Genomic DNA, 12350 nt, shown 5'->3' with positions numbered 1-12350 from the left:
ACTGGGGGCAAGACCAGCCTATTTGATTTATTTAATGTTTTCTAGTAGACTTAAGGTATGAAGATCTAACTTACAGAAAGATCCGTTAACCCGGAAAGCTCCGGGTCCCAAGCATACCTGTATATAGTGGGAACTGCAAGACTGGATACACTACGGGGCCCATTCACTTAGCTCGAGTGAAGGAATAGAGGAAAAATACTTAGAATTTCGAAGTATTTTTTTGGCTACTTTGACCATCGAATGGGCTACTTTGACCCTCGACTTCGACCTTCGAATCAAACGATTCAAACTAAAAATCGTTCGACTATTCGACCATTCGATAGTCGAAGTACTGTCTCTTTAAAAAAAACTTCGACCCCCTAGTTCGCCACCTAAAACCTACCGAGGCCAATGTTAGCCTATGGGGAAGGTCCCTATAGGCTTCCTATCAATTTTTTGATCGAAGGATAATCCGTTGATCGATGGATTCAAATCCTTCAAATTGTTCGGTTCGAAGGATTTAATCGTTCGACCGAACGATTATTCCTTCGATCGTTCGATCGAACTATTTGCGCTAAATCCTTCGACTTCGATATTCGAAGTCGAAGTATTTTAATTCGGCGGTTGAATATCGAGGGTTAATTAACCCTCGATATTCGACCCTAGGTAAATTTGCCCCTACTAGTGAGAATTCCCCATCTTATCAACCCATGCGACAGCCCAGAAGAAGTCCATCTGTACACAAGGCAGCACAACATACAAGTCGATCGCTATTACAGAGGGAATTTTTAAGGCAGTTACACACTTTACATACGTTATTTGTATATCAGACGGTGCCAGCAATATTCACTCCTAGACAACTTACAAATATAGGTTATGCATTGCCTGCCTGATATGGCATCATTCCCTTATTTAATTAATTTGAGTAAATGAGCAAATAATTACCTCCGTTTAACTTACATGACTCAATCACAATATTCAGCCTTGGTTACCTGGTATTCAGCTAATCCAAATGGGTACAGAAAATTATGCCAATAAGTCAATGGCTCAGGAAAAATAGTTAAAGGGATACTGACATGGAAAAACACGTTTTTTCTAAAACACATCAATAGTGCTAATTCAGCAGAATTCTGCACTGAAATCATTTCTCAAAGAGCAAACAGATTTTTTTATATTCAATTTTGAAATCTGACATGGGGCTAGACATTTTGTCAATTTCCCAGCTGCCCCAAGTCATGTGACTTGTGGCTGCACTTTAGGAGAGAAATGCTTTCTGGCAGGCTGCTGTTTTTCCTTCTCAATGTAACTGAATGTGTCTCAGTGGGACATGGGTTTTTACTATTGAGTGTTGTTCTTAGATCTACCAGGCAGCTGTTATCTTGTGTTAGGGAGCTGTTATCTGGTTACCTTCCCATTGTTCTTTTGTTTGGCTGCTGGGGGTGAAAAGGGAGGGGGTCATATCACTCCAATTTGCAGTACAGCAGTAAAGAGTGATTGAAGTTTATCAGAGCACAAGTCACATGACTTAGGGCAGCTGGGAAAGTGACAAAATGTCTAGCCCCATTTCAAAATTGAATATAAAAAATCTGTTTGCTCTTTTGAGAAATGGGTTTCAGTGCAGAATTCTGCTGGAGCAGCACTATTAACTGATTTATTTTGAATTTTTTTTTTTCCCCATGACAGTATCCCTTTAAAGATATTTGAACACAATCCAACTTGATAATCAGGTTATTGATTTCACTTTGCTATACAAGTGACCCTGTTTGTGGGAACATGCCATTAAGCATGGGGTTGCATAATTTATTATATTATTTTGTCTGAATGTATCCGCCTGAATATATAAAATACTGAACTAAAAAAAATGATAAGGGATTATCCCATCTTGCAGGTTACTACATGAAAATGTCAGTATCACTGTAGAAATCTGATCGAAGGCAGCTGGAATCCGGTAGTAGGAAGTCCATAGTGTGGAGCAAAGGGAAAGGTGCAAATACTGATCAGTGCTGTGACAAGGGGCAAAGCCTGATCAGTGCAATAGTCATGCGCTTAGTCATACATTTGCCGCCTCTATATGCACTGCTGGAACAATGCAACTTCCCCAGTGCAACCAGTTTGTGCAGATTCTGGGTGGTGTGGTTTGATTAGTGAAGTTTCTGGTGCTCTACCTGATATCCAGTAACATTTCAGTCCAATATAGGGACTTGGCTTGATGCACTGCTGGATAGTATGAAGGAAACTGGAGAGTCTTCAAATGAGCTGAGCTGATATCTAATATTCTAATATTTTACAGTAGGGGGTACATTACATCTTATAATGCTCACGTTTCAATAAGTCATTTGCCAGAAATGACATCACTAAGCGCATTTACCGATTATTCATGGCTGTTGTGTATTGTATTACTTTAACTTACATCTGATATACTGTATATCCTTACAAAACACAGGTGCCCAATAAAATGTAAAATAAACCTTTTAAATGACTGTAATTCACACCAAACAATAGAAGGATAGGTGAATCCTACTCAGGGCTAGGATTCCTTTAAAGCACTTTTGAGCAATACATTGGTGCAAGTGATTTAACTTTAAAGGAGAAGGAAAGGAACCAAAGCAGTTTATTACCAATAGATTAACCACAATAGTGCAAGCTATAACACTACATTTATTCTGTAGAATGCTTTACCATACCTGAGTAAACAGCTCTAGAAGCTCTCTGTTTGTTTAGGATAGCAGCTGCCATATTAGCTTGGTGTGACATCACTTCCTGCCCGAGTCTCTCCCTGCTCACTCATAGCTCTGGGCTCAGATTACAGCAGGGAGGGGAGGAGGGAAAAGGGAGGGAGAGAGGAGCAAACTGAGCATGCTCAAGCCCGTGCCCTGGAGGTTTATGCTGAAAACAGGAAGTCTGATACAGAAGCCCATGTGTACACAATAGAAGGAAAGAAATGCATTGTTTGTTTTGACAGAGAATTCAAAACAGCATTACACTGAGGGTTTACTGGTGTATTTATATAGACCTTTCTGATAAAGCTTACTTAGTTTTAGCATTTCCTTCTCCTTTAACATGTGATTCTTTAAACAGGAATTCATGGATATTATTTTTAGGAACTTTTCTAAGCAATAATATTATTTGGGTATCTTTCAGACCATAAATCATTTTAATAGTTGGAAGTCCACATGGCTGATTTCTGTAAATCACCATCCAAGCCAGAGGGACATGCCCCAGTTCGAAAGTCACAATGCACAAATTATATCAAAACGATATATATCCCAAGGCTTGTTTTTAGTAAAAATTAATTATTTATTAATTATATATTTTTTAATGTGACTATTAATAAATAATTTTTACTAAAAACAAGCCTTGGCATATATATCATTTTGATATAATTATCTTTCAGACCACACACACAATATTAGCCTATGTGCTGAAAATCTAAATTTTTGCTGTTAACTCGCACCACATAGGTTATCCCTGTGTGCAAGTGACGTGGTGGTGGTGAGATACAATAGTGAACAGTCTGAACCGGACTGCACTAACACTACATCCATTAGTACAAAGAGCCCTTCAGTCTTAACACTTAGGGCAGATTTATTAAGGTTTGAATGGTAAATTAGATTTTGAATTTTCAAGTTGGATTTTTGGTCAAAACTCACAAATTTGCGTTGGGAATAAATCAAATTCAGGGTACCTTTTAAGGTTGAAGATAAAGAAGCAGGGCTGACCGGCACTCATATGGATCCACAAGACCAGAGATATTCAGTTAAAAAATAAATTTATTGGTAGAAAAGTTAAAATTATAGCTCCATCTCCATCCACCCATGGGGGTATTGGTTGGGCAGGTCATCTGACAGGTCCCATACAACAGCCAACAAGTTGCCAACTCAGGCTGGAGGGGCCAAGTTGGCTGCTTATGTTGACCCTTGTATGGCCAGCTTTAGGATATCTGCAGGAGAAAAATTCCATCTTTGCGTTCAGCATAGAACAACCTCATTTATGCATGAGTGCTTGAGAACTTCAGGGAGCAGGTACCAAGGTGTTCAGGTTTCAGATCATTTTTACTCATCATCTATCCTCAGCAGACCTTTATTTGCATAGGGACATTCCCGGCATATTACTCGGTAGTGATTATATTTGAATATATAGATTCAGTGTTTTTCTTTTTACAAAGAAAAAAAAAACATTTCTTTGATCTAAAAATCAGACAGATGCTTTTCAGGAGCTCAGTGTACTCGTTGGTTACTGCAAAAGCTAAGAGAAACCATGTGATTTTCTGTAATTCTCTGTTTTTGAAGTGGTTTTCTTTCTCAAAAGTCTTCTATTGCATTAAACAGGATGGAGAAGCCTAGTAAACACTATGACAGGTGAGCTCAAGAGCTGGGTGAAAGCTTAGTAGAGAACGCAAGTACTATAGCCACTATTTGCCAATAATTTGACAAGAGCAGAACTACAATCTCTAGGGAGCCTTATGATGGGCCTCCAAATCATATACATATTCTAATATCATAGACTGTGTCTAACAAACTGTATTGTAAAAGGTAAACTGTTTAGCATGAAACTGGAGCAAAAGGGATACACTCTAATATAAGAAACTTTAATAAAACTGTAGGGGCTGAATCCTAGTTCTAAGGTGGCTTCAATGCAATTTCCCTGCAATATGCTGAGACACCAAGAACAATACCAAAGTATTCAGCTCAGTATCAGAGTTCAGTGGGGATTCCCCATGTCAACCCCAGGGCAAACACATCCCTTTTCTGTGTATAATTGCCAGGCCCTTTGATTACCAAAATCAAGTAAGGGATGCCCACTTGAACAGATGACAGTTTGACAAAAGAGACGCAGGCATAGGACGGATTGTTACATAAATGGAGAAGTGAGCTGCCTCACGAGGAAACTTCGGGTGACTTCAGAAAACAAAGTGCTCAGATCGCTATCCCATCCGCGAGTCCGATTCTAGCCAGCTAGAGACAGCTCTAGTCGCCCCGAAGAAAAGGGGATTTATCGCTGGGCAACTTAGACAATGAGGCAATTGATTATCTAGTAATTTAGCCAATACAATTGCTGTAACAATGTCTGAAAGTTTGGCATGAGAGGGATTTGTGGGGGGAGGTGAGGCATTACAATAAGTTACAAAAAAGTTTGAAGAGGGAGGGTCACGTATTTTGCACTGTGCTATGGCCATAGACTCAAAGATCCGCTCATTTGGCGACATCGCCAAATGAGCGGATCTTTCCCCGATATGCCACTAACGGCATGGCTATATCGGGGGTAATTCGAATGTTCGGCCTTATGGCCGAACGATCGAATTACGATGCGCCAAGGGGCTCCGACGGGTCGGTCGGTTAAAAATCAAACCTTCCCGATCGATATCGTGGCCAGATATCGATCGGGAAGACCTGTCGGAAGCCCCCCATACACGGGCAGATAAGCTGTCAAATTGGTCCAAACGACCGATATCGGCAGCTTTATCTGCCCGTGTATGGCCACCTCTACTTGACAAATCTGTTTCCAAGGTTTAGTTTAAATGTTCTTTTATGTTCTAAGGACAAACTGGACTGAATATGTGCAGCACAGGCATTTGTTCAACAAAATGTATTGCTCAGTATTTTTTTTTGTAAGTGTGTAATTTGCATGTGGTTAAGGTATATGGTGTATTCTGTGAGTTGTTGTTTCAGGGGGAACCACCTTGTACTTCTACTACTGTAGATCACACGGAGGTGCAGGCACTTTGCTAATGAAAACCAAGATCCACCCTTTCTTTGTTCCATCCCAGTGGCCTTGGGGTTGCCTGGAATGACTGTCACCTAGGAGCAGATTTATCAAAGGTCGAAGTGAAAATTGAATTGAAAAAATTTGAATTTCGAGCTAATTTTTGTGTACTTCGATTAGGGAATAGTCCAAATTCGTTTCAAATTTGAAAAAAACTTAATTAATCATGTATTGTCTCTTTAAAAATTCGAATTCGACCATTCGCCATCTAAAACCGAGTCGAGTGTCCTTTTACTTCGATTTATACGATTCAAACTTGATTGAAAACAGTCTTAGTAGAAAGTAAAAGGAGAGCACTCAAATTGCAGATTTAACTGCTTTTGCTTATTTATTTCAGTCTGTGAGACACAACATGTTTCGGGCCCAAGAAAGCCCTTTCTTGGGCCCGAAACATGTTGTGTCTCACAGACTGAAATAAATAAGCAAAAGCAGTTAAATCTGCAATTTGAGTGCTCTCCTTTTACTTTCTACTAAGATTGATACCTTTGGATGTACGGTACATCCATACAAGAGGATTGAGGCATTCACTGCATAACCATTGTTGGGCTGAGCGCAGATTCTCCCATACTCTATTTGATTGAAAACAGACCTATTCAGTCAAAAAAAAACTTAGATTTCATTTCGGTTGGTCTTTTTGAATTTGAATTTCGAAGTTTTTCAAATTCGAAATTCAACCCTTGATAAACCTGCCCCCTACAGTCAAATGTAGCCCCATACAGCTAAGAATTCACTAAGCATCAAGCCAAGCGTGTGAATGAAAATCATGGAGATGAATAAATACAAAAATAAGTAATAATTATTTTATTATAGCCCTAGAGATCTCTTTGTGCACCACTGACCCCCAGCAACCACACAGTATTTATACACACCTTACAGAGAGGAATAATCAGAAAATCTTCTTTTTTTTTTTTACAGCAAAAACAGCAGAAACCTTCAATTTCAGCACTTTATCATCCCCCTCTAGACAAGTTTCAACACCTTATATAATATATGCCTATTTTTGATATTTATTTGGGCTTATATAGAAAAGGTGCATTAAAACTATGTTGGCGTCCAGAAATAATTATAAAAATACTTATTTTACACAGACTTACCTGATTCCACAGATTGAAATGAACCATATTAGTCTGCCTGTATGCTTGAATGGATTACCCACAACCTTAGGCTCACAGTGTAAAACAACCCCAGTCTCACCATGTACCATTAAGAAGTGATGGATTCTGGGACTTGAAGCACCCCTGCTTCCATAGTGCACAGATCCTGTGGAAAGCAGAATGACTTCATATAGCAGAATCCACAATGGAACACATTGCAAGGGTTGCATTGCACTGTGAGCCTAAGGGGGCGGGTCCCATCCAGGACACAGACAAGCTGCCATGCGTCCTTTCGATCTGTGGAAATAAATGCAATAAATGGAGGGTGAAATGAGGCAAATATTCAACGGAAAAAATAGACCAAGACGGATATAGGGTCAGGGGCACTTTGCAATGCGTGCCCTTGCTCTGTTCTTTACATTACATAGATACACGCAAGCTCACATAATTCATCCAGACCATTTTTTTCCTTAGGTTGCACCTTTTTACACTTGCACCTTTTGCACTCTTTTTATATTCAATTTTGAAATCTGACATGGGGCTAGACATATTGTCAATTTCCCAGCTGCCCCAAGTCATGTGACTTGTGCTCTGATAAACTTCAATCACTCTTTACTGCTGTACTGCATGTTGGAGTGATATCACCCCCCCCCCAGCAGCTAAACAAAAGAACAATGGGAAGGTAACCAGATAGCAGCTCCCTAACACAAGATAACAGCTGCCTGGTAGATCTAAGAACGGCACTCAATAGTAAAAACCCATGTCTCACTGAGACACATTCAGTTACATTGAGAAGGAAAAACAGCAGCCTGCCAGAAAGCATTTCTCTCCTAAAGTGCAGGCACAAGTCACATGACCAGGGGCAGCTGGGAAATGGACAAATTGTCTAGCACCACATCAGATTTCAAAATTGAATATAAAAAAAATCTGTTTGCTCTTTTGAGAAATGGATTTCATTCAGTGCAGAAGTCTGCTGGAGTAGCACTATTAACTGATGTGTTTTGAAAAAAACATGTTTTCTGATGACAGGATCCCTTTAAAGTTTAATATGTATTGGTGTCTTTTTTTCTGTGGATACAATTTTTTTTAAAAAAATTTTTTTGCTGTTACTGGTCCTTTAAGCAATGCAATTTTGATGATTGTCCTCAAACCTAAAAAATCTGTTCCAAATTATTTATAAATGATTGAATGCAGCGTCCCCTGGTGCAGTGATAACTCATAAGAAAGACACAGAAAGGTTGTTTAAAATCAGACCAGCTTCTGGGGGGAGGGATCAGAGAATGGCAGGTGCAGGTTACTGAGATATTGTATATTTCATGAGACTTAAAGATTGATATCAACCAATCAACTATTACCTTTAATCAATCTGCTACAAATAAAATAACTGAAAGAAATGTTTGTTGTGGTGGGGCCTGGTGGGGTTTGTTTGTAACTGAATTTTAATGCTAACTTAAATAAAATAACATTTTTTATGGAAAAAAAAGCCTTGGGACAGTTATCTTTTGATAAAGGAATCTCTTATGTGGTTTCCAACCCCCCACCCTGTCCATTCTGATGGTCCCATATTAAAATGACAGTTCCCAGGGTTTATACAGCATAATGGGGGTCTAACGACAATTATCCTGAATAACCAAGGGCACAGCTTTGGGCCATTACATAAGACATAGCAAAATTAAATATTTTAATATTCAAACAAATCTGTTTCCGTTTAAGATAACTTTTATTATGTTATAGTATGGCCAATCCTAAGCAACTTTTCAATTGGTCTTCATTATTTATTTTGTATACGTGTTTAAATATTTGCCTTCTTCATCTGAATCTTTTCATCTTTCAAATGGGGGTCACTGACCCCATCTAAAAATAAATGCCCTGTAAGGCTACAAATATATTGATACTGCTATTTTTTGTTACTCGACTTTTTAGTCAGGCCTCTTCTATTCATATTCCAGTCTCTTATTCAAAGCAGTGTATGGTTGCTAGGGTAATTTGGAGCCTAGCAACCAGACTGCAGAAACTACAAACTGGGGAGCTGCTGAATAAAAAGCTAAATAACTCAACAACCACAAATAATAAAAAATGAAAAATAAAACCAAATGCAAATTGTCTCAGAATATCGCTCTCTACTTAATACTAAAAATGTATTTAAAAGTGAACCACCCATTTAAGCCTAAATCATAATATTTCTTCCTCCATTCACCAATCCACATCATTCTTTAACAAAAAGGCAGTTACCTTTATAATAGTCTGGCAATGGAAAGGTCATGCACGGAGTTTGGCACCTCTTTGGCCACTCTAAGCTCCTATCTGTCCGTTTCACCAAGTGCCCCTCATGCTCCAGAGGCGGGTGGTACCTTCGTTTTCGGATGGGGAGGCTGGCTTGGTCTTTGCATGCTCCTAGTTTCTCCGATGACTCTCTGGGGCCCTCTGCTGCTGGTAACTGTACTTTTTCCAGCTTCACCACTTTCAGGCTGAGCGCTCCAGCTTCTACTGTCCATGAGTGAAGTCCCGGGGGGCTGTGTGCAGCATCCACACTGGCTAAATTCATTTTTTTGCGGGTGCTAAGATCCAAAGGAGATGCCTCCATGCTCCCACCACAAGGGCTTTTAGGGGTGCCCATTGATCAAAGTGGGTGTTCTTGACACTCCATGCAGCAACAGCAGCTTTAATGGTCACAAAGCAGAGGGCAAGCAGTCCTGTTTCTGCCCTTCCTGTATTTGCCCTCAGCTGCCCTCCTCTTGCATCTAGTTCACTCCTCCTCCCTCTCCTTTGCTCTACTGCTTTCCACCCCACTGCATTCTGTAGGTTATTTCTACCTACCTGTGTCAGTCTCTGCCTGTGTTTGCTTATGCCTCTCCAACTCTACCTCTCTGCTTTCTGTCTGTCCCTCTTTGCTGCTTGAATGCCTGAACCTTACTGTACTGATTCCTAAGATTCTACTGATACCTGTGTCTGTCTGTCTATCTGACCTAATACATTTTTAACTGTACATAAATTTGCAGTTCAATATACCTGTCTCTGGGTTCTAATACCTTTGCCTGTAGTTCTGTAGGGATATAGGTGCCCATGTATTGCACCTGTCTCACCTGTGCCTTTCTGACCCCTGCAGCACATTATGAATCCCACAGTCTCTATCTCTTTGGTTATGCCCAATCATATCTCTTTCTTTCTCCAGTCCCTGTGCATGACACTCCACTTCTCTGTCTAGCACCTATTTGAGCCTTCCCTTAACTAGAGCCCCCCTTAACTTCTGCAGCCCCAAAACGCCCCCTCCATCTAGCAGTTAACTCTGTAGCTCAGTTGCTTTCCTTGCACATTGTACTTTGTCTTATGCGATCACACCCCTCCTCTTCTTTTTTCCCCACACTTGTCTCAGGCTTTCCCGTCCCTTCTCACTCCCCCGGTGTCCCCCCTGTCTCTAGCCGGCAGTCAGACTCTAGCTGTCAGTTTGCAGCAAGCAGTTCTCATGCAGGGACTTCCCCTCTCTAAGATAACACACCCAGGTGCTTTTTTGCCCTATTCCCTGAAGGTTCCCTCCCCCAGAGAGAAGCCAGGAAACCAGGAGGGGGTCACCCGGTTGTATAAACCGCTCCCTTTGACTCCTCCTTAAGCTCGTTTTCCTCGCCCTGTGACACATACACTTCATAGCATTTCCTATTACTCAGTTGGGCACCAGCCAGAGCCTTTCTCTTACTTACATTGTGTTGTAGTTAATTACATCGTTCTTATATGCACTATTCTTCCAGTAATCTCATAACTACTCCAACCTGACCTACCATGCACTCAGTTCTAGTCCATATTACCCCCAGCACTACAAACCCTTGTCCTCACACATTCATACCTCACTACATGCCTCTTTAAACCGGGACCTTTAGGGAAATGCATTGTGCACCGCTGTTTTGAGATCTCTGCATTGGTTTGCCCATTGCAATTTCTAGCTCAGCAAGACATTGGGGCAAATTTACTAAAATTCGCCCGCGTGACGTCATTTCAGGACTTCACTGATTTACTAACGGGCGCTGGCATAAATTCGCTAGCGGAGGAGATAGACTCTAGCGCTACTTCGCACTCTAACGCCAGGCGAATTTTCACTCTGGTGAATGGAGGTAACTACGCAAATTCACTAAGATGCGGATTTTACTGAATGTTACCTCTTGCGCCAGACTTGCCTTTGCCATCTCAGACCAGGTGAAGTGCAATAGAGTAGATAGGAGTTCTTCAAAAAATAGTTGAAAATTTTTCTAATTCCCAAAAAACGCTGGCGTCTTTTACTTTTTACAGGGTGATAGGCTGCAAAAGATTTTTTGGGGGGGTAACTGGGTTCCCCCCTACATTTCCTAACATATGGCACATAAACTATACACTGGGCTCATGTGTAGGGCAATATAACAACTCTATTTTATTTTATTTTATTAAGGTTTCCTGGGCTTGTGTAATGTAATGTATTTGCTGCAACATATACGTCCATTCAACTTTAACTTCCCGCCGTATGCAAATTAGGCAACGCTAGCGCAACTTCGCTTTGCTTGCTGCAGTAATGCTAGCGCAACTTCGCCAGCGTTCGGTGCCCCGGACGCAACTTCGGATTTAAGTGAATTAGCCTTGTCGAGGCGAATCTACACCTGGCGTGCCCAAAACATTGGGCATTCATGAGCGATTATTGCCTCAGCCATAAGTGTACCACTAGGATCCAGGTGACTAGCATTCAAGTCAATGATGGGGCAATTCTGGGAATCACCCCCCTGTGCCTTTGACCTAATGAAGAGCCCCCTCCCAGCCTTTGGGGTGTCTCCTCTATTTGACTACTTTAGATACCAGATAGAAGGGATACAAATGACTGCCCATAGTTGTTATATGAAAACCAGGAAACATTTCAAATCAGTTTCTTGCCTTTCAACTCAACCCTGGATTTTAAAGTAGGTGACAAACGAGGGGACACTGTAACTGATAGACTTTATAAACAATACAGTATATACATTATCTCATTAAGCCCCATTGGTTTGTACATCTCCCTAAATATTCACTCCCATTATATCTAGTATAGGTAAATCTAAAACAACTGGACTTGCTGAGTAATCATTGAAGACGTTTCACTACTCATCCGAGCAGCTTCTTCAGTTGAAAAAGAAGCTGCTCGGATGAGTAGTGAAATGTCTTCAACGATTGCTCAGCAAGTCCAGTTGTTTTAGATTTACCTATACTAGATATACCATGACCTGGATGAATGAAAATCTTTATAGTCATTCACTCCTATTATTAGCTAGGGCATTAGCTTTGGCTTTTCTTTTGATTGTCAGCTTGTAACCTTTCCTCAATGCTGCCAAACTTTCTATAAACTCACAACTATAGCTATTCAGGACCTTTCCAACTATACCAACTGGCCGTTGGCTTAAGTGCCCTTTGTTTACCAACATAATTAATCTGCAGGAGGAACTCTATCAGCTTGTCTGAGCTTGCTTGTGGTGCCAGCATGTAGGTAGCCCCCAATCTAAAGGCAAATGGTAACAAAAGGGGTAT

At 40.6% G+C, this 12350-nt stretch overlaps 1 protein-coding gene across 1 annotated transcript in view; it reads right to left on the bottom strand.

The window, feature by feature from the left end:
• bcl3.S (BCL3, transcription coactivator S homeolog) overlaps positions 1–10676 on the bottom strand; it is a 38585-nt gene extending 27909 nt beyond the window's left edge. Inside the window, exon 1 of the mRNA XM_041571586.1 lies at positions 9069–10676. Within this exon, the coding sequence (XP_041427520.1) occupies positions 9069–9453 (385 nt within the window). The 5' untranslated portion in view covers positions 9454–10676. The remainder of the gene's footprint in view (positions 1–9068) is intronic.
• Positions 10677–12350: the final 1674 nt, after the last annotated feature.

This window comes from Xenopus laevis, chromosome 7S (genome assembly GCF_017654675.1).
Source record: "Xenopus laevis strain J_2021 chromosome 7S, Xenopus_laevis_v10.1, whole genome shotgun sequence".
In the NCBI taxonomy this organism is placed as follows: domain Eukaryota; kingdom Metazoa; phylum Chordata; class Amphibia; order Anura; family Pipidae; genus Xenopus; species Xenopus laevis.
The sequence above is the reverse complement of the archived record's forward strand: the minus strand, read 5'-3'. Positions and strand labels throughout refer to the sequence as shown.